Source organism: Eurytemora carolleeae, unplaced genomic scaffold (genome assembly GCF_000591075.1).
Source record: "Eurytemora carolleeae unplaced genomic scaffold, Eaff_2.0 scaffold146, whole genome shotgun sequence".
NCBI lineage: Eukaryota > Metazoa > Arthropoda > Copepoda > Calanoida > Temoridae > Eurytemora > Eurytemora carolleeae.
Window position 1 is genome coordinate 297,707 of NW_019396503.1, and position 23,158 is coordinate 320,864.

A 23,158-nucleotide genomic window follows, 5' to 3' on the forward strand; every position below is an offset into this window, starting at 1 on the left:
TTAAGATTTTCCCGAATATTTAACTATGAAACATTTCCTCGAACTGCGCCAGCTCTAGAGGATCAGGGGAGGAATCTGAGAGAAACCAATCATACCAAACAGTGGCAGCAGCACCTTTACCCTCTATACTTGGCTGAAGATAGGGGGCTAGTCCAACCCTTCCCTCCCCCTCCCCCTGGATAGTGTAGATGAGGAGGGGGGAGGAGACTACAGCAGGGTGGGAGTGCGACCACTGGGATATGCTGCAGAGGAGGGGAGGCAGGGATGCAAGGGGTAGGAGCCAGGTGGCGCCACGTAATATATCACAGTCGATGTAGGAGACGGAAGGATGAGCGTAGTCACTCCGGTTCTTAGCGACGGACCAAAGAGATATGAACTGAATCCTTGCAAGAACAGAACTTAATATCGGGGCACTGAAATATAAGAACAATTTTTTTCAGTGTTTGGTGCTTTCTTCCGAAGTAATAATAATAATAATAATAATAATAATAATAATAATAAAGAAGGAAGGGAAAAGGGGAAGAGAAACGGAAAAAGGGAAGGGAAAAGGGGAAGGGAAAAGGGGAAGGGAAAAAACCACTGAAAACCAAAATTTAACAAAAAACGTTATCAGAAATGCTTTAAAAAAACTCAGAGGGAACCTTGAAGTTGTCCTTAGAGCTCTAAAACGTTCCATATACTACTAAAATCCAAACATTTTCCCAACATTTTTCCAGTTGGTCTGAACATTATAATGAAGTGAGCCTTGTTTTTAAAACCATAGTATTTATTATTTGAGAATTTACCTTGAGAATAGAAAAAGATTTATTTTTCTAATAAATCTAGCAACAGCTCGACTTGTATTGGAGAATTGACGGTTTATAAAAGATTGCGCAATCGCAACATTCCTAAACAATTATATATGAATAACTAAGGGGTATATTTTTTCGTAAGAAACTAACCCCCTCCCCCAGGAAAATTTTTTTCCCCTGGATGATGCATTTTTTGCTAAATAATCTTTAAGATTTAATTCGCTGAATATCATATTTTTTATTTCTTTTTTAAAACAGCCATCTGAAAGTTACCTATTCAGATTAGAAGTATGTGTGAGAATAACCAGCTCTGAGAATGGATACCAGATTAGTTGTTGGGAGAAACTGGTTCTATGAACTAGACTCCAGGTCTCCAGAATATCACGGAGAGAGGTTAGGTACGAAACCTCGGTCACTCTGCACAACAGAACAATATTCAGTGAACAAATACAGCACAGATAAGATTTGCAACTAAACGACTTTTATCACTTTTATAAAAATAAGAAGAATAAATAAAGGCTTTTTAATAAGTAACTGATATACGATAAGAGCCTTGATAAATTAATCTTTAAGTCGTCATATTCTAGAATAATTTACCTATATAACGGAATACATTTAAATGTGACGGCGATAACAACCGCCACCAGGCCGAGTCCACTGAACAAGGCAGACATCTGGGCCGGGTTGGTGGTCCAAGACCAAGAGTTAAGCTCTGCCCTCCGGCTCCTTCCACCGTCCGCCCCGGGGAGAGCTACCTCCACACTTAGAATGTTCTTTGCCAGAGTTCCGCCACATCCTGAATACAAATATTAGTTACTTCTGAATGCAAATTGCTTGAAAATCAGGGGTTATTATGGTTCGAAGAGGTTGACACAAATTTAAAGGGACTATAAACGTAGTTACAAATGTCTGATTCACAATTGAACCCTGAAAGACAATGTATTATCAGGAATGAATGAGATATTCATGAATTCTTTTAAAATGTCGACTATGTTTAATTGTGGTTTCTATATAAAAGTGAATTTTGCTACAGAAATAATTTGAGGAAGTCGAAAGAACTTGACACTTTTCTTGCTAGAAAAACGAAGATATAATTGCTTACCCGCTAATCCTACTGCTATGGCATCTACAATTGATAAATCAGGAACCGTACCTAAAATAACCATTTCTAAGGAAATGATACAAAACTTAAAGGGAGTGTTCCCAAAAAAATGTTAATCGCTACTAGTTTTACTTCCATCTGTTGCGTTTATAAAAAGAAAAGGTTGAAAACACTTTATGCTCAAGAGCGAACACTCCCCTTAAATATATATTTATAGTTTGGCACCACAATTAATTCTATCAGATGTTTCTGTACAGAGAAATAAAAATATGTTTCAAGCTACTTCAGAGAGCTCCAACTTCAAGTGTAAATATACAAAAAAAAATATTCCAATCATACCTATGTTTATGGGAACCTTGATTATTTTAACCTGATTTGACCGGGGGAGAATTGAACCTCGATTTTCTAAATCATTGGTACGAATTATAATTTCATATAGTAGAGAAGTTGATCAAGGTTTACCTGCTAAATCCAGGAACAGGTTGACCGTGTCTAGTAGAGAAGTTGATCAAGGTTTACCTGCTAAATCCAGGGATAGGTTGACCGTCTCCAATAAAGCGCTGAGATGAGATAACAACATCCCAGGCTCAGCTATCACACTGAAAATATAATTATTTTTTTTATTTGTACAAACTTAAAAAATCTTTAGATTAAGATAAACTTTTCCATTTATGGGAATAAAAAAATTAAAAATGTATTTTTTAAGAGAAGGGTCGGTAGAGGGTGGGGGAGTGAATGTGTCCATATTACTTACGTTTGCTGATGAACATCCAGCCCGATGAGTTTGTTCATAAGATTGAGGTTGAGGATAACGTCCTCGGGAGACTCGGAGGACAGAGGAAAACTCCCTCCAACAACTTTCACCTTCAGAGAAAGGAAAAATTCAAAAAATTATCTAAATGTGTACAGAAACAGTACAAGTTTGTTTACGAAAGGGAATAAAAATAATTTGTGGGTAAAAAATTCAGTCGCGGCTAACTTTAAATCAAGAGTATATATCAATTAGAAATTCCCCCCCCCCCGCCATTCAAAATAAAAAATAAAATTCAACTTCCTGGCTTCAACTTGTCATTATCCCCTCCCCCCAACACAAAAAAACTCACGTTTTACTCAAAGCACGCTTTAGATAATTTTTATCAAACTTCGACTCTTTATTTTAAATATGTCACCTGAGTTTTGTTGTCTCTGGCTTGAGTAAGAATTTCTAGAACATCCTCTCCGCATCTTGGATACAAATATTCTCCCTAGCAAATCAATATTTTATTCATTTTTGAAATTTGATCACAAAATATTTTGAAAATTCACATGGAAGACTTGTTTCTTTGTTTGAATCTTAATTTCGAAAGGAATATAAAAAACCGTCGACTTAATGTTCAAATGACCCACTATTTAAAACTGTATGTCCGATTCAGACTGTTCAGCTCTTTATCTGACGAAGATATCGTCGTTTTTCTCATTTTTTTTTGATTTCGTTGGTTTCCTTCTTTGCAGCCAGATAAACAAGGAAATCTCAATATTCCTTGATCAGATCAAGGTTTAAATAGTACCGGTGTAAGTAGGACTGACACCGGTACTATTTTCCATATAATGCTTAAACTAAATTAAGGATTTTTAAACAACTTTCATTTAAAATCACGAGAAACATTTTGGCCTTTGTTTGAATTTTTTTGTTCGATAATGTATTTTATAAAACTAGAATTGATAATATTTGATTAGTTTCAAGTTGTTACTAACTTACCTTTGGAGGGGAGAAGAATATGTTAATAAAGAACTGTTTTACAGCAGATACTAGAGAGTTCAGCACACTCAGGTTCATGGCAGCGCCATTTTCTTTTAAATCTGGAAACATAGAAACTGTTCAATTCGTAGTTTAATTTAAGGTACAGTGTACAACATCGTCTAACATTACGCACCAGTGTACAGCGTACATGATTTGAAGCCGAGCTAAATGATTTTCTTTTCAATGTCGTAAGATTCACTTTTAGTTTTTATCGTTTAGTAGAATTGAGCATTTGATTAAATGTGAAGAAGGAGAAGTTAAATGCCCAGTAGTGAATACAATACAAAAAAACTAAACGCGTTGTTAGATGAAAAGTAAGAATATTTAAATGTATATGTACAGGTTATGTACACAAGGATCAAGCTTTGGACTTCATGTACTCTTCCATCTCGGCGTCCAGGGCGTCCTTCGACGGTTCCTCCTTCTTCTCCCTCTACCATTTTGGAAAATTCTAAATTAAATAATAAAAAACTTTTGTGATTAGATCTATTCCTTTGCTAAAGGTGACCACGTAGCCAGGTATTCTCCATCGTAAACAGCTGCACGAAATGCTACAAATCCTCCTCCTAACGCTAGACCTAGTAACTGAAAAAAAATTGAGTTTATAATTTGACACGAATTGTTTCCGTATTTATGCCAACGTTTGTTTTAAGTAATGATCAGGGACAATCGCACTGAATTAATTATAAAATTTAAAAGCTCTAATTACGCCATGATAATAATAAACTGTAATCTTCTTTTTTATAAATATACTTTTGTAAGTACCCAATGAACGTATGAACAGCTAAAACATTAGACAAATTTTGTCTGGGAAAAAATGTCGACAATTCTTACATTGAAAATGCACGAAAATAAATTATAATATAAATAAATTTGTATTTAGAATGGAGAAAAATGGGAACTTGATGGGCAACACTTGAAAGTTAAAATTGTTAAAGAAAAGCGTTCTGTAACTTAAGTACATCAATCAAACAAGTAAAAAAGTTTTGGAATAAAAACAAGATTTTGTACATACATAAGAATTCAGATCAACGAAACCCCTTTAAAAAAGAATAATTGCAGGCCACGACTGTTCCTAGCTCTTCCGCTGCCTACACGTCCCCCACCACCACCGCCGCTGTTACGAGGTCGGTCTTCCCGCCGCCCTAGACGGTTGGCGGCAACACCGCCACCGGAAGCTCTGCGTAAGGGGGCAACAGGTTCACTTTCAGATCCGGCAATCTCAATCTTCATAGCTTTTCCGTCCAGAGGTACTCCGTTGTATTGCTTCATAGCTGAAAAAAAAACATACTCAGAACTAGATACTTTTCTAAATGTTACAAAACTGTTTGACGTACCTTTAACGGCATCACTACGCTTGTCATATGAGACCTCTGCTGTGCCGAGACTTCTACCAGATTTATCGTAATGTATGGTCGCAATCTTCAGACTTCCAAACTCGGAGAATAATTCGTGAATATCTGCCTCACTCACTCCGTAGTCCAGGTTGCTCACCAGCAGTTTACCAGGTCCTGATGAGGAGGCCAGGGCGGAGGTGAACGCTCTAAGAGCTCCGTCTCCCATTCCGCCGACAGCTCCACGGGCTCCGCTGAACATGTCGTGAGACCATTTACCGTCGACATTTCCTCTGGTGTATCCGTCACTCTGCCCTAAAAAAAGGGAATTAACCTGCCGTATACAAGTTCTCTTTAGAGCCTGCTGTTTATCCGATTAAATTTAAACTGAATTCATGAAAAATTATTAAAAATGTCAACCTATATTATAACAACTCTTTTATCGACATACATAAATATACTTTCGCTTTCTTTTTGAAAGGTGCTCTTGTTACAATTTCAGGGCACTAAAATATTGGATCCGGATCCTTGTCATGAAGATTTCTTAAATATTTAGGGAATTTTGTTTAACCAAGCAAAATTATCAAATTACTTTTCTTCTTTTTTCGCAAATTTTCCCCTTGGATCCGAATGGACCAAGAAAGCCAAAATCTTGCGGTTCCATTGGATCCGGATCCTACGCAAAGAAAATAGAATATTTATTAGAGTGGAATTTAGACAATCCCTCGGTATGAATATTTTCAATCCCTTTTAACCTGAAAGGGAGTTCAACAAAGTGTACAAATCATGTAAATGTTCACAAATTATATGCAGTAGAGTACATTAATACAGTATGTTCCCTAGATTATCCATTTCAATTTCGAATTGCTTAAAACTGTAAAATAGACTTTATAAAATGAATTAGGTGAATAAAAAACATCATTTGATTTATATTTGATATATATACACTAATACACTAATATATATACTATTCTCTTTGATCCTAAGCACTGGGGGAATCTTTTTTAAATAGCAAAAATACCACCTTTAAATATTCACGTTAAATTAATAAGACAAAAAATAGATTGACACCTTAAGAGTTCTTTTTTACACATTTTAATCTAATTTTAAAGATTTCATTATTAACTATCGTAATTTAAATATTTTTAAAAGCATCCGTCTCGGCATCGGTCAAAATTGACCGCCCAGTCAATTTTGTCCGAATCAATGGCCAAACAAATGTTTGAAATTTTGAGTTAATGATAATAATTACCTAGTGATCTACTTCTGGGGGCTCCGTTTCTTCTACCACCGCCACCACCTCCGGATCTACGATCTCCTCGGCCACGAGGACGGCCACCACCCCCTCGACGTCCACCACCACCTCCGCCGCCTCCACTTTTCCCTCCGCTTCCGCCTTTACGCCCAGCGGCGATGATATCATCTAGGCTCATATCCATTTTACTTCCCATTTTAACTGTGTGTGTTGAGTCTGAAATATATTTCTAATAAATATTTGATCTAAATATAACTATTTCTACGGCATGGTAGAAGCTGACAAACTATTGTTGATCTAAACTAAAGATGAATGCTCATGTAATAACAGATATCTACAGGTAAATTTGAATACAAGGCGTAAGGAAAAACTACAGAAATATCTAGATTTATATTCATCATAATCCAGCGCTCTGACCCAGGAGATAGAAGCCGGTGAACCCGCCCAGAATTAGAACATTCTCCTGAGTAAAATCTTCAACTCTTCTACTTAGGGTAAAAGCTTCTTTTTTAGCTTTCCGCTTCATGTGCTGAGCAAAACTGGCATCGTCCTGTGTAGGTCGAATCATGGGTTTCTCCGGCTTAAAAGGAGGGGGGGACAGGGTGCAAACATGAAAAGAGAGGGGCTCGAGAATAGATATGTGTGGCGGTCAAGTGGAGGACCCAATAATTGAATATGTTAACCTGATTCCCAGCTTTCCTGCTCACATAGCCAGCTGCAAAACCTTAATAAAGCCATTTTGGATTTTAAAATGAAAGAATGTTCAGAATTAATAAAAGTGTCGATTACGTTTTCATACTATTATCGTAAGACGCTTATTTTGGTGTTTAATTTTTTTACGACTGTAATTGTATTTGATCTTGTTTGAGATCTGACATCACTTTAAGGCCGTTTAGATTTTATAGGCGCTGCTTTAAATTCTTTTTAACCCTCCCCCCCTCCCCCAATACTTTAAATGTCATTTAATTGAAACCTGCGATTCCACCGAATAGTACTTCCTTTGTTGCTTCATTCAAAATGTCCATTTTAGTTTGTGAAATTCCTACCCGCCCCTTCTAAAACAATTTCACTCTGAAAAAGAATATCTTCTTTTTAATTTCACTAAATTACACAACTAAAATTGATTTGATTAACTGGTCTTTATTTTTTTTTGGATCGACACTGATGCAAACGGCGCCGCCACGTTAGGAAAAACTAGTTTTAATTTGTTCGACCAATGGCGTGCCATTCAAACATAAATTATTTTCCGCGCCATTTTCAAATTACATTTTTAAGACGACATTAAAAAAGTTTTATTTTTTACTGAACTTCTGAACTAATGCAATTATCCAACCTACCACAGCTGTAGGTCGGATGCACTATTCTTTTTGTTAATCGGACCTATAACAGACGTGACATGATAGAAATCTAACCATGCGAGAGTAGGTAGGATATGTGCACTCTTTTTGTAGGCGGATTTACACATTTTGTAGTTCATGGATGGTCACTAAATTGTAGGTCGGATGTTCACTTTTTGTAGGTCGGATGGTCATCATTTGTAGGTCGGATGGTCATCATTTGTATAATAGACATATATATATAAGTAGGATGCACACTTTTTGTATATCTCGGATGAGTCGAATGGTCATCATTTGTAGGTCGGATGCACACTTTTTTAGGTCGAGGATGGTCATCATTTGTATACATATAAGTCGGATGCACACTTTTTGTATGGTCGGATGAGTTGGATGGTCATCATTTAAGTAGGTTGGATGAACCCTTTTTGCAGGTCGGATCGAGCACTTTTTGTACAGCTGTCTGATGGTCACCATTTGTATAGGTCTGAGTCACCATTTGTGTTGTCGGATGTCACTATTTGTAAGTCAGATCGTCACAGCTTGTAGGTTGGATGTACTTAAGATTTTTGTAGGTCGGATGGTCATATGGATCAGTGAAATCTATTGATTTCAGGGGGTTTTCATGCATGTTTTGTAGAGCACACTATATACTTGCCTATTGTTTTGTAGAGCACACTATATACTTGCCTATTGTTTTGTAGAGCACACTATATACTTGCCTAATGCTTTGTAGAGCACACTACATACTTACCTATTGCTTTGTAGAGCACACTATATACTTGCTCATTGCTTTGTAGAGCACACTATATACTTACCTATTGTTTTGATGAGAATACTCTGTGCTTACCTACTGTTTCGTAGATAACACTATTTACTTACCTACCTATTGTTCTGAAGAAAACACAATGTACTTACCTTTTGTTCTTTAAAGAATACTGTGTACATGCCTATTGTTCTGTAGAGAACACTATGTTGAGAACACATTTAGTTCACTATGCCATTTTTTATTTTGTCGTATTTGTTTAGTGTTTGATATGCTTGTTATTGAGGAAAAGAAAAAATATACCAAAAAATAAAACTGTAAATATAAAAAATCACAGAACATATAATAAACATATTTAACATCCTATTCAAATTCAGTGATATGGCTTATTACTTCTGCAATTCCTGCATACAGCTTATTGTTGTATAATTCAAGTTTGGCAATTGTTTAATTACCACACTTAAGATTCGTTCGATACATTTTAACTAACAAATTGTAAGATTGATGATCTTTAAATGAATATTGTTCCGGTTAATTCACGAGGTGACTTTGCAAGTGTCCCTGAAGAAAGAAATCAAGCTCCTGATATTCTTATCTATATATACATTTTATTATTAAGTTGAGAATTTTATCTGAGAAGTCTATATATTATAGACTTTTAGCTGAGAATAAGAATTTTATATAAACTGCCAAACCTTAGATTTTATATAAAATAAGCCTAGCCTAAAATATTGTATGGCCTTTGTCTCAGACCATGATGGGATAGAACTTGGCACACTTATATCCGGTTAGCTCCAGGTTGTGCACTCAAGTTTTATTAAACATTTAAATACTTGTTTTATGATCTCCAACAAACGCTAGCTCTATCCTAAACTAAGAGATCTATCAATGTTCATAAAAGTGAACCCACAAAATAGTCTCGTGCCAACACCTGTTCTACCTGAACTCTGAACTATATGAACAGGGAAAACAGGTGGAAAGTTGAGAAATTTCAGTTAATCTAACTTGAAACTCGAAGTAATTCTTGGTTTATCTAGATAATCTTCCTGATAAAACTCATCCTCCACAAACCTGGTTAACCCCCCCGGGACGGATGGATTTGTTCCTCCCTCTAACCTGAGCTGCTGCTCTGATCTTCATCTAGCTACAAAGTCTCCCCTGTAGCTGCAAAACCTCCGCCATAGCTCTAAGCTCTCCGCCGTGGCTGCTGCCTCTCCTCTGTAGCTGCGATCTCTCCGACCTGGCTGCATTCTCTCTTGATGAAGACAGCTTAAAGATAAAGCTGACCTACGAAAGGTCTGATCAACACATAGAAAATAATCGCTAAAGAGATTAAATAAACTGATTTAATCTCATTTAAATACCTCCCTTTTCAACCCTGAGTGCAAGATCACCTTATCTAATCTCCCAGATGATCACAACTGTACCTTCTATTCCCTAGTCGCTGTGGGGATAACAATAGGTACAAATTAGTTTCTTGTGATCAGTGTTAATTACTTTTTGATAGTACTGATAGTACATATTGAAAGTTACAACTCAATACCTTTCATGTAAGACAAAAACATTCGCCTTATATTTTCACCTAGGATAACAAATTTGCATGTTAAAGCAAACTTCTACAGAATACAATTTTAAATTGTGTGACCTTTCTCAGATGGTCTTAAAGCCTTTCAAAAGTCTAAAAATATTAAAAGTCTAAAAAATCTAAGAACAATTCAAGCTATTTTACGGTGATTTAAAGTCGCCTTTTTTTGTTGTTTTAGGTTTGCGAGTTTCCACAAAAATTTCAGCCACCTTGAAGTTTTTATTTGGATACAAATAAAAAAATATACATTTAAATTATAAAGGAATCTCTTCACATTGGTAATATATAAACAGTAAACTCTAATTTTCTAACAAATTGAGAACGGGTTTGCTCAATTTGTTTTTTTTATCTAACCACTCTATAAATGTTACATTCTTTAAAAACGTAAAATTTATTTTATTGATTAAAATCTAAAAGTTTTTTTTCATAAATGCATTTAATTACATGTTTATTTTCAAGATGAAGATTTCAGCTCCATGTTAATCTCATAACACTAAACTCAAGCTAGAAGGTTTTTCTTCATTTCTATTCCCGATGTTTTTATCAAACAACACAATTGTTACATTCTTTAAAAACGTAAAATATATTTTTTAAAGGGAGCATTGATATTTATTTACTTAAATTTCATAAATGCATTTGAACCAGGGTTGATTTCAAGTTGCGTTTTTTTTTATCTGAGGATGACTCACACCAGCTCCAAGGCTCCTCTCACATTTAGTTAAGAATTGTTGTATCAAATGTGACTCCGTGTTTATGAAGACGATCAACCAGGGTAGTTTCAGCAAAAGCGAATCCAGGAGTATACACTCCTCCTACACTTGGCAACCTAAACAAAATTTCAGGATAATTATTTTTTGATACTGAAAATTTATTTTTGAATCCTAGAGAAACAGGCGATTCGTGGCCCCCCTTTTTTCATTCAAGTTTGAAAATGCTTTTATTGAAAAATTTAAAGGGGCTTCAAATTTGTCAGAGGTTTCAAAAGGGGAAAATTAGATTTAAGGGGGGCTGGGTACGCCATTGTACGCCCCCTGAAAACGCCCTTGAAAAATTTAGTTTTAACACATTTATGACTGGGGCTGCAGCGTTCGCCCCGATTGCTGATATAGCTGCTGCGGCGCCCGGCCCAAATATTTTCTTACGCCTCTTACCAAATTCCAGATTTTGATTGAAAACTGTTAGATGGTACGCTGTTGACCAATAGTGTATAAAAAGGGGGGGGAGAAATAGTCTTTTGACAATGAAAATTTGGTTTGCAATTTTGCAAACTATATTTTGTATTGCAAAAGCTCAACATATTTTTCTTACCTGTCCATTTCTTGAAGAATCACTAAACCAGCCTAAAATATAAATAAAAATGTTAAAATACAATATTTTCTTTATTATTTTAGAAAAAAAAACTTTTCAAAAAATCAAATAATAATAAATATTTTCTACCTGAACCAAGCATTCACAAGTAGCACCGTATCCGACATTCTTCCCTTTCACAATTGTCTTTACAACCCTGCAAGAAAATATTGTAAACATGGTAAATGTGGTAAATATGGTAAATATGGTAAATATGGTAAAAACTGTGAACAGTGTACTGTGATCAGTGTACTGTGAACAGTGTACTGTGAACAGTGTACTGTTTACTGTTTACTGTTTACTGTGCACTGTGCAATGTGCACTGTGCACTGTGTACTGTGCACTGTGCACTGTGTACTGTGTACTGTGTACTGTGTACTGTGTACTGTGTACTGTTTACTGTGTACGTCTGTACTGTGTACTGTGTACTGTGTACTGTGCACTGTGTACTGTGTACTGTGTACTGTGTACTGTGTACTGTGTACTGTGTACTGTGTACTGTGCACTGTGCACTGTGTACTGTGCACAGTGGACAGTGGACAGTAGTGCACTGTGTACTGTGTACTGTGTACAGTGTACTGTGTACCTGTTAGGTGGTGAATCATGATCTCCTTTATAATCCCAACCTTTACCCAACAATGTCATCGTGAAGTTAGTTTCATCAGCCTGAAACAGTTCAGGGGTCGAAACTTTTGGTTAAGATAGCATTAATCTAAAACGCTTAACCATGTAATTTAATTTAATAATAGCTTAAGTATTAGATTCTTTAAATAGCTGCATCATAGTTAAGCTTTGCTCTAACGATCTTTATAGATATATGTTCAGAAAAAAAACCCGCAAATGATGTGGAACAAGGAGTATGAAAAAAGGAAGGTAGCGGCCCGCCCTACCACATGATTATGCATGCTTTGCAGACGGGTACTCAATTTGTATAAGAAATATTAAGAATAGGTTATTGTATACGTGGTAATTGTACATCAGACAAATGTTTGTTATAAAAATGAAGTACCGTCTGCAAAGCATGTGTAATCATATGGAAGGCGGGCCGCGTCAGTTATATCTCCCTTTTATTTCATACTCCTCGATGTTGATAAGTGCTTTCTAAAGATATTATCAATACAAATGTTCCGATCTCAAACATCTTATATAGTCATAAGATTTAAAAGTCTTATTATTATTATTAACATTCAACCTATAGTCTTATGTTAGGTTCATACCGTTCCTTGGCAGTAGGCATTTATATTGTTAAACAAAAGTTTACTTAAAAATTTTGTTTCCAGCAATAAAACATCTATATTTTTATGCGGGGGGAGGGGGGCGTGGCTGAGTGTGATTAGAAACTATAACCCTGTACCTTTGCTTTCGGTACCCCTTGCTTGCTTACTGCTCCCAGAGAGAAAAATCCGGGATAGTTCTCCAGAAGAGACCTAACATATATATTAACTTACAGAGTTCTCACTTAAACTCTAAAAAAGAGACCTGACAAAGAGTATGTATAGGTTTACAGAGTTCTCACTTGTAATCTACAAAAGAGATCTGACATGGAGTATATATCAATTTACAGAGTTTTCACTTATAAGTTTATAATTTACATTTACAGTCTTTCCTTATAAAATTTTAAATAATTTAACCAAACTAAGAAGACTGTGTTTAACCTGCCGAACTTGAATGAAGCTAGGATACCGAATACTATTCCAACCAGCATTGTTAGAATTATATTCAGGCGGGACATCTCTACATAGCACTGAACCTAGACACACGGTTTATCTAGGGATTGTAAACGTGATTTTCAAGTAATCATCTAATAAAACATTGGCATGTCAAATTCACGATGGTACCCTTTAAAACTCAATTTAAGTAACAATAAGATAGTTAAAAAATTTGAAAAAACGTGTTGAATAGTGACAACGTCCTTCCTTGTCTCTGAAGCATAAATGTGCGATTCACTGTAATAGCGAAACAACAGTAAAAATAATGAATTTTTCCGTAAAATAAAGAAAGACATCTCAAGGTTTTTAGGGTACAATTGTGAATGGGACATGCCACTCTATATATTCCCTTTAATATTAAGCTTTTTTCAAAAAAGAAAAGAATTTTTTTTTACATTATCAGGAAGGAGTAACAAATCATCGTTCAGTAAAATAGCAATTCATTTTAACAATACAAACCGCAGAAATATCTTTTTATTTTAGCAATATAAACCGCAGAAATATCCTAAATTTATTTTAGCAATATAAACCGCAGAAATATCCTAAATTCGTTTTAGCAATACAAACCGCAGAAATATCCTTAATTCATTTTAGGAATACAAACCGCAGAAATATCCTAAATTCATTTTAGGAATACAAACCGCAGAAATATCCTAAATTCATTTTAGCAATACAAACCGCAGAAATATCCTAAATTTATTTTAGCAATACAAACCGCAGAAATATCCTAAATTCATTTTAGGAATACAAACCGCAGAAATATCCTAAATTCATTTTAGCAATATAAACCGCAGAAATATCCTAAATTCATTTTAGCAATACAAACCGCAGAAATATCCTAAATTCATTTTAGCAATACAAACCGCAGAAATATACTAAATAAGTATTATTTGCAAACCTAATCTGTAAGTCGGTAAGTATATTTATCTAAAAAATATAAAAAACAAAAATATACAAAACAAAGTGTTTGGCCCCCAATTCTAAAAAAGGGAAAGGAAAGTAACATATCTATTGTGTACATTTTTAAATAAATGGTTTTTAGACGGCGAACAATTTTAAGAATAAGAATTGTTGATTTTAAACTGAACAGAACTTACTTGTGCAGGATTTTCTTCTTTCCCGTGGTAAATCTCTCTTTGAGTCCTGACAAACATTCAAAATGTTTCAAAAAAGTTCAAAATATCCCAAAATCGAATGCAGAAAATCATGTTTTAACAAAAAAAACCTCAAATAAACTCTTTGTCCCGAGGAGAATCATTTTTTTTGGAAAAAAATTGTCATCAGGGTTATGGCCAGTCAAGATCAAAAATACAACTTAAAAAAATTCAATAATTAAGAAATCCAGATAAATGTAAATGATAGCAGTGAAAGCAATATTAAAAATTCTAAAATTATTACACGAAAGAAGATCGCCCTCAAGCAGATTTAGCATATTGACAAAATAAGCACAATTTGTCGCTTTTTCTTTTTTATACTTTTTTTGCTGGTGAATACGAATCAAACGAAAAAGTATTGCAAGGCAGCTCTGTAAATATAAAGGTTGTAGAATTACAGACCAAAACCCAAACGCTAAAGAGTTAAAATTGAAGATACCGATCACATTCACATCTAGACGTAGTTAGTCCAGGGTGCGCCGGGTGCCAGTAAATGCTGTTCTGCGACGCTTACTCAACCATTTTAGAATTTCCAATATGCTTGTTCATATATATAACACAAAGATTCAGACTGCTTATAAAAAGTCTCATCAATTTTTATGACAGGGTCGACTTTGAAGTGTCGCAACGCCTTAGGCTTTGATTTTACTGATCTAACTCACTTATGCTTTTCTGTAGCTCTTTACAGTTTAGCTCTATAAAGCACTTGCTGTTAACTTTGGTTTTTAAGAAGTAATTGGCAAAATACTCATCGATTTTTGCTTGAGGGCTTGCAACCTTTAAATCAATGATAAAGTAATAAAAATAATAAAATAATAATAATAATGATAATAATACAATAATACCTGAGCATGACTGATCTATCTGCGCCTAGGAACGGCATGCAGTAGGAATCCACTTCCGGTGCGTAAAACATCTTTCCTCTAAAAAATGAAAAATGTAAAAATGTCTTTTGTTAGCGAAAATCCGTTTGTGATCGAAAAATATGAAGCGAATTTTTTTTTTATCTAATGAGACATAAAATAAAATATTATTTAAGATTTTTCACAGATCGAGCACTTTTTCGCTTATAGTTAATGTTGTGAATATGCTTGAAAATTTACTCTATCGATTTTATAAAATCGAGTTAAATCTTATCAAANATCAAATCAAATCAAATCAAATCAAATCAGACTTTTAGGGACTTCCTACTTCCATACTTTAAATTGAAAATGACGCCTGATCTTATAGTTTTTAATTAATATATTGCACACTAGGCGAACAATCAAACATTTATTTCAAATCTTTCAATTTCGAACTGTTCAGTTCAAATATTTAACGATCTTATGACTTGGAATCATATAATTGCCAATTCCTTTTTTCCATTTAACATCGCACAAAATAAATGTTTCAATGATACCGTTGTGTATCGAGCGTTGCCATCTTTGCATGGAGTGTCACTTGAAATTACGCTTACAGTCCCTTTAAACAGATTATAAACAGGTTACCACAATGTATGAGACTCCAGAGACGAGAACGTAATTTCATCCCTTTGTTTTATTATATATTCTTGGTAGGTTCCCTGCAATGCAAATCTTGTGTCTAATCATCTAGTATAGTAATGAAATGCCTTATTTAAGACGGAAGACTATTTTCATTCTTTAGATCGGGTAATTAAACGATTTTAAGGTTGTCATTAAAGTCTCATTTTTATGAGTAACCCTGTAAATTTATTTAAATTACGGATTTAAAAGAATGATTTTTGAAGATGTTGGAGAAAGTACAGAATTGGATTTAAATTAGCAGATTATCCGGTTCCGGATTCAGGACTATGGTAAATGTATCAATATTGCCAAGTGTGAGGTACCTGAGCGTAAGCAAACCCATAAATTGCGCTCTGCCAGGTTCCAAAGTTTAATGCAGCTCCTGGTAGAGGTGGAATACTTACACTAATATTATATACATAAATACAGCTGAAGGGCAGACATTCTTTCATATCATTCATATCTGTATCTGTATCTGTATCTGTTCTGTATCGATATCTGTGTTTATTTTAGCAATACAAACCGCAGAAATATCCTAAATAATCAATGATAAAGTAATAAAAATAATAAAATAATAATAATAATGATAATAATATAATAATACCTGAGCATGACTGATCTATCTGCGCCTAGGAAAGGCATGCAGTAGGAATCCACTTCCGGTGCGCAAAACATCTTTCCTCTAAAAAATGAAAAAAGTAAAAATGTCTTTTGTTAGCGAAAATCCGTTTGTGATCGAAAAATATGAAGCGATTTTTTTTTTATCTAATGAGACATAAAATAATCAAAATAAAATAAAATATTATTTAAGATTTTTCACAGATCGAGCACTTTTTCGCTTATAGTTAATGTTGTGAATATGCTTGAAAATTTACTCTATCGATTTTATAAAATCGAGTTAAATCTTATCAAACTCTTTAAAAGTTAAAACCTTAGGACTAAACAACATTTGAAATACATGCAACCCAGGATGTGTAATAATATATTTTATCAAATTTTTATTTTTTATTTTAAGTTTTATAAAATGGAAAAAAAAATTTTATCTACTTTTTATTTAAGTATGTAAAATGATTTTAGACACAATTTCATAAAAAATCAATTGCAAAATAATAAAAATCTTTAAACGCATTTTACAAAATAAAGGAATACTACCTACAATTATTTGACATTTTCTGATCATTAATTTTCAATGAACTGAATATAAAAATCAATTTTAATTTGTCATCTGGATATTTTGTAAATCATAAATTTATTGATTACTTGATTAAATTACCTAGTTTTCAGTTTGTACTTAGAGCTTGGAAGTTTCTCTGGGTAAAGAGATCTTCTGATCGATTTCAATTCCTGAAATAAAGATAGATGATGGGATTGTAAGCGTAATTTCAAGTTGTCTCCATGCAAAAATGGCAAAGACCAATTTACAACGATACACTTAAAATCTATGTCTGATCAAGTATGAATTAATTATTAATGTTTAAAACAGTTGCTTACTGCCTGCGCTAGGAAGAGGATCTCTCATAGCGGCTCCGAGCTTCACAGTTTGGAAGAGCGCTGCATAGAGCCATGCACAACAATACTGGTTTTTTACCCGACCGGCTGTGTGGACTGGTCTACTGTGGAAGACTCCACCTGATGGGGCTTTAAGGCTTCCAACTCCCCATTTTGCATAAGTGAATCTGTATCTGTATCTGTATCTGTATCTGTATCTGTATCTGTATCTGTATCTATGTTCCTGAGGAATGTCTCCACGGAGTTGAGATCTCCCTTCATCTCCTTCCTGACACAGATTTGACCAAGATCCGAGGGTATTGAATCAAAACCACAGGATCCAACCACATACACTCCATTCTCCACAGCCTTAATTAAGAGTACAATTTTGCAGGGTGAGAGAAAAGGGCGATGTTTTTTCATAACATTTTTATGCATGGTATTTTTCCAATGTTTTGGAATATTCATTTCATTTTTTTTGCGTCCAAACGACGAAGAAAAACAAAAATGTGATAATACTACTAATCACACTTTTTTATGACTTATCTTGTAATATAATAGTATTATAATAGAGGATATGAATAATACAATATATAATGTATATACATTATTACAAGTACCTGAACACTGACATAGGCATACTGCATATGGTCTTCAGTGTTAAAATATAAACATCTAGCCATGAAATGATGATTTTTACATTCATAATGTATATTTTGATCCTTTCAAGTGCCCCCTCACCCGTCTCTAAGCTTTAAAACAATGTATCAAAATAACCGTAAATCATGATATTTAAACCATATCTTTGCAGCAAAATTCTCCTTTTTATCACTAAAATTTTACCTTCTGATGATATTTAAGTTGCATTTTCTCTAGGAAAGCTGGTTCTCCAGATATATCAACATGATGGGCCCCGGCCTCAACACAAGCCTCCACAACGGCCTCACCAAAGAACCTAACATTGTATTCATTAAAAAGAGCTTTAAAAATCAATGGCATTAAAGGGGGGGGGTGCCTATCAAATCAAATCAAATCAAATCAAATCAGACTTTTAGGGACTTCCTACTTCCATACTTTAAATTGAAAATGACGCCTGATCTTATAGTTTTTAATTAATATATTGCACACTAGGCGAACAATCAAACATTTATTTCAAATCTTTCAATTTCGAACTGTTCAGTTCAAATATTTAACGTTCTTATGACTTGGAATCATATAATTGCCAATTCCTTTTTTCCATTTAACATCGCACAAACAAACAAATTGTAAATTTTAATGTAAATTAGAGCGTCAATTTAATTGTAAATTTTAATGTAAATTAGAGCGTCAATTTTACCTAAATAATTTACAATATATTTCTGCGGTTACATATGAGATAATTACAGTATTTTTGCGATGAGGAAAAATGAAAATTAAAAATTAATTTCTAAATATTGATAATCAAATTTAAGATGATAATAAAATTTTTGTTCATGACACAATTGTTTTCAAAGTAATTTAATATTGTAATAATCATATGTAAAGGATAACATAATGGAATTCTGTTTTTGTTACATGTTTAAACTCTTTTTGACAAGAGGCACCCAATATATGGTAACTTGTATCACTGTAAACTTTGGTTCATTTCAAGTATCGGGCCGACTTTTAACTAGCTAGAGCAAGCTGTATAGTACAAGTACAGATTATACGTAGGGCAAACCGGGAGAGAGCGCCTAATGAATTATCCTTTTCCAGTGAATGTATGTGGTAGGTTGCTTGGTTGAATTATAGCTTCTATTTCTTGATCTTCGGTTGATATAATTGTAAATATAAATATTCTTTCATGATCTTCCCCTTGCCAATTAAAGTAAACGATATATATAAAGATCAAACATGCCGCTTTTCTGTTTTATTTTCATATGAATAAATCATTTTTAAAACTGTTCCTACCAAAAATTGTTTTCCACCCTTCATATTTTGTATTTAGGTACTGTGGCAGCCCTTAAAGGGACTGTAAATATAAATTCAAGCGCAAAATTGGCAATGCCCGATTCACAAAGGAACCCTTAAAACATTTATTAGATAAATAATATAGAATATATTGTCGTTTTACTGCAGTACAGAAATGCGCGAATCATTTTTGTAGTGAACCCTTCATTGAAATTAACCAGTTTTTATTAATTATAAACATTGATATCTAATTCTTATTTAATCAGACAAAGCTTAAAGGGTTCAGTTGCCATCTTTTCATGGAGGGTCACTTGAAATTACGCTTACAGCCCATTTAAAACGTGTGTTGTGCGTGTCCCGACTTTAATAAAAAAGCAATTAGGAGCAATAAGGAAGGCTTGCTTGTGTTTACGATTTGAATTATCATGTCACGTCAAATTTAAATAAAACTTATGCCAGAAAAAAATCTTTCATGTTGGTAATCATTATTAAGAATTAAAAGTTTTTGATTTCATGCAAACAATCAATTAGTTTTCTCATACTTATGGGACTAGGAGTAAAATTTAAACTATAAGGAGCTCATGGTCACAATATCATACAAGTAATTTCGCATAAATTTAACATTTTCATTTCACAGTCAAAATTACGAAATTAAAAAATCGCAGATTTTGAACAAAAATTGCTCATTTGACAGCAAAAGTTAGATGAGCGATAAGCCAAATAAGCGATTTTTGTCAAATGTAGTCGATTTGTTGTTAAATATAGCGATTTTTTTTATTTCGTAATTTAGAGTGAAAGCTCTGAGCTACCTGTACGGTCCAACACAGTTAAGAAGAACTCTGCTTCTGCGCGCCATCTGTATAAGAGAATTGGAATCTCCACAATCACACAGCAGGACTGGCACACTAGACAGATCAGCTGATACAGCTCGACCAGCAGCTGATAACACTTGTTGGAGACGAGCTTCATTTCGTCCAGCTACAGCCCAGCTTATACCTGGACAGAATACAAACTCAACATATATGCAACCAAAAATATATGAACACAGACTTACACAGACTGCTCATACTCTCTCACAGGATATAGTCAAGCAGGACATGCTATTTTTCCACGAAAGGTTTTTGACTGCCATCTAACGGCAACTTGTTGCATATAATACTCATTCAGGGGTTAAGTTTTACAATTTTTAAAGAAATACTCCCGTTTCTAACATGAAACATAAAATTTATGAATTTATAATAAAACCCACTTTAAAAATTCCATCTTAAAATTATTTTTTTGGGTTTTTTAGAATTTTTCTTTTTCTAAGCCTAATCTTCACTGTTTTAACAATACATTTTTCAAGAAATGAGGTCTACTATCATTGATATTGATTATTAGGTAGTTTGTATTACTAAAACTGACAAATGTATTCATTTATTGTGTGGTGACTAAACCCTATGATCTTTAATAAGAATATTGTTTGAATATAATTCCGAAAAAGACTATTGAATGAATTTAACTATTCATCCTTGTCACTCATCTAAGTCATCTCCTCTTCTCCAGGTCATGAAGAAGTACTGGTATTGAAGATGTTTCCTCTGTATACAGTTGGTGGTTTATTAGCTTTCTACCAGCAGGACAGTTTTAAGTTTAAAGCCAGACAAATCCCATTGTAGAAAACAATTGTAGAAATCGATCATCTTCACTTTGTTTAAGTCAATAAGATACACAATACTACAACAGAATTTTCAAGCGATAGAAGGAAATACAATCCCTTGATTATTCTCACGTGAGTAAGTGAGCATAGTTTTTTTTAGTATTTGACAGTGGTCTTCCTTCTTGAGCAACTAATTATTACCAACTAGTCTGAGTAGCCCCCCCCCTCCACACCAGAAATACATATCCAAGTGAAGAATAAACCAGACGAACTCTGAGATTCATAGAACTAAAATATTAAACAATTGCAGTATACCCCCCATGAAGAAGGGAGAAAAATTACTATTTAAAAGATAATTTTTATATGATTATAGCGTACCCATTATCACATAATATTATTTCTTTTCTTAACTACTATGTTCATCTATTGTCCAAATAGTCTTATTTTAATGAATTAGTAAGTTTTAGTACAGGCTGTCCCAGGAAACATGACATTTGATAAATAGTTATTTTTAGTTAAGCAAATCTTTTGCTTAATTATATTTTACTTTGAAATCAATTTTAATACAACATGACTCCCTTATAATATTTTTATTGATCTTAGGTATCAAACAACTGAACAAATAAAGGAAAAAGACATTCTAAACTATTCATCTACTGTCATGTTTCGTGGGACACCCTGTAGGTTTTAACAAATGAAAAATTAAACCCCCCCCCCCCCATAAAAAACCCTATAAAACCCACTGGGCTGTTTTCCAACCCTGTTATTTTTGAAGATTTTGTATTCCGTATTCAAAGGATCCTTAATTATCCCTGAATACAGATGTCTGTTGATTGGTCGTGTACAGTGTACTCAAATGTACACAATGGAATCTGCTGTGGAAAACATTGCATTTACTAGCGTATGAGCACTCTGTGTTAGTCTGTGAGCATTTAAAAGGACTGTAAATATAATTTCAAGTGGCCGTCCATTTATATTGTGGCATGTCCGGTATCCTTTGAAGCTTTGCAAGTGCAAGAACAAGCTATCCTTGTTTTCTAGCTGAACACGGATTTATTTGGAGTTTTCTTTGGACTAAAGTCAAAATTTGAGGCCGCCGTTGTGACTCAGTGCTTAACAACTTAACAACTCTGGAAATTCGTTTTCGGACTATTTTGATAATTGTCGTGGCAACCTCTTTATATTAAACTAACCATGTTGTACAGCGGCCCTGTGTACACTAGTTTTCAGATAGAAAAACAAGAATAAATCATTAATTTTCGTCCAGACAAAAGTTTACAATGTGCTGATGTTAATTGGGCATGCATCTCTGTAAATGAAGGGTCACTTAAAATTACGCTTACAGTCCCTTTAATGTGATATAGGGTATACATTTAACACAGTCATTTAAAGAAGGAAAACGAAAGGATCTTACGATGTGTGCACTAATCAACTGAAAAGGATGAAATTCTTCTCAGCTCTTGATAAGAAACAGGTTTTTTTAATATCTGTATCATCACAGGGTTAAAATTTTAACAGTTCATCAATTCTCAGACTTTATATTAAGTTTTTTGTTTGCTATTATAGGAATAACTAATAATTAGGCAGCCCTGTTTATAAGAGTGTCTCAAAAAACGCGTCTTTTTTATTTTTACATGCACATATGATTTTTCTTTTTCTCTGTAGACTCCAACGCTTTTCTCAAGAACATATTTAATACTTTTTTGAAGTCAAGCTGAAAAAATACGTACTTTTTAATGAGAAATTCTTAATTAAGTTCGATCCGTTAAACTCCTTTGTTTGACATTTAACGGTAATAAGCAATACAAAAAGGGGAATATCAGATTAGTTTAACAGCACTACGCGACTTTACTGATTGAATTCTTTTTCACGCACCTCTGCCCCTTTAGAAAAAATAAATTCAACCTATTGGAAGCATAAAGCCTGACCGCGTCAACCTTGTTGCACCGGCTAGTCCTGTCCACAGAGCTAGGTACAGTACAAACTGGGACCGGAAAGGTTGACTCGGCTCAGAAATGCAAAGGTACTACGGCTGCCCGTGTTTTTACAATCATTAGAAATATACCAGAAGTGTCCTAGATGAACAACATTAAAACATTCTCACAAAAGGTGAAGTAACTGTTCTAAGCCTTTTGTAGGCTTACTACATGAATCCAAGTGCAGATACTTAAATCGTTGTAAATCCTTGGAATACAGTTAGATTCTCAGCAGTATAATTTGTACAAAAATATACCTAGAACATCATCTACAGATGAATATGTACTAGTTTATAGAATAAGATACTATTTGTGGCAGATTTTATGCCTATGATATTAGTGGAAGCCGCCGGCTGGCAGAATTTATGGACAAGATACTATTTACGACAGATTGAGTTTTTTAAAGAAAGCTTAAACCCTTAATGTATCCAAAACAGAAATGAGAA

General features: G+C 34.1%; 3 protein-coding genes across 3 annotated transcripts; all 3 read right to left on the bottom strand.

The window, feature by feature from the left end:
* Positions 1 to 19: 19 nt before the first annotated feature.
* Positions 20 to 4,103, bottom strand: LOC111704487 (L-gulonolactone oxidase). Its single transcript, XM_023476732.1, has 9 exons — positions 3,632 to 4,103; positions 3,063 to 3,137; positions 2,648 to 2,757; positions 2,413 to 2,492; positions 1,894 to 1,944; positions 1,389 to 1,587; positions 1,065 to 1,208; positions 786 to 887; positions 20 to 413 (listed from the first exon to the last, which is right to left on the bottom strand). The coding sequence occupies exons 1-9, from the start codon at positions 3,740 to 3,742 to the stop codon at positions 20 to 22; spliced, it is 1,266 nt and encodes a 421-aa protein (XP_023332500.1). The 5' UTR covers positions 3,743 to 4,103.
* On the bottom strand, positions 4,032 to 6,835 carry LOC111704498 (THO complex subunit 4). Its single transcript, XM_023476743.1, has 4 exons — positions 6,260 to 6,835; positions 5,011 to 5,322; positions 4,712 to 4,947; positions 4,032 to 4,106 (listed from the first exon to the last, which is right to left on the bottom strand). The coding sequence occupies exons 1-4, from the start codon at positions 6,456 to 6,458 to the stop codon at positions 4,032 to 4,034; spliced, it is 822 nt and encodes a 273-aa protein (XP_023332511.1). The 5' UTR covers positions 6,459 to 6,835.
* A 3,515-nt stretch (positions 6,836 to 10,350) lies between these two features.
* Positions 10,351 to 21,963, bottom strand: LOC111704499 (saccharopine dehydrogenase-like oxidoreductase; the record flags this gene model as incomplete). The annotated part of the gene is made up of 14 exons (XM_023476745.1): positions 10,351 to 10,773; positions 11,256 to 11,287; positions 11,385 to 11,451; positions 11,881 to 11,960; positions 12,649 to 12,721; positions 12,950 to 13,044; positions 14,101 to 14,146; positions 15,003 to 15,080; positions 15,614 to 15,618; positions 16,004 to 16,085; positions 17,413 to 17,537; positions 18,012 to 18,123; positions 19,907 to 20,093; positions 21,930 to 21,963. Coding segments are annotated over 14 exons (1,128 nt in total), but the record flags the coding sequence as incomplete, so codon positions are not given.
* Positions 21,964 to 23,158: the final 1,195 nt, after the last annotated feature.

Coding starts and splice junctions, on each gene's coding strand:
- LOC111704487 (XM_023476732.1), bottom strand. CDS start 3,742: ATGTTTCCAGATTTAAAAGAAAATGGCGCTGCCATGAACCTGAGTGTG. Junction 3,138..3,631: donor TATTCTTCTCCCCTCCAAAG/GTAAGTTAGTAA, acceptor TTGATTTGCTAG/GGAGAATATTTGTATCCAAG. Junction 2,758..3,062: donor CCAGAGACAACAAAACTCAG/GTGACATATTTA, acceptor CTTTCTCTGAAG/GTGAAAGTTGTTGGAGGGAG.
- LOC111704498 (XM_023476743.1), bottom strand. CDS start 6,458: ATGGGAAGTAAAATGGATATGAGCCTAGATGATATCATCGCCGCTGGG. Junction 5,323..6,259: donor CCCCAGAAGTAGATCACTAG/GTAATTATTATC, acceptor CCCTTTTTTTAG/GGCAGAGTGACGGATACACC. Junction 4,948..5,010: donor GCGTAGTGATGCCGTTAAAG/GTACGTCAAACA, acceptor TTTTTTTTTCAG/CTATGAAGCAATACAACGGA.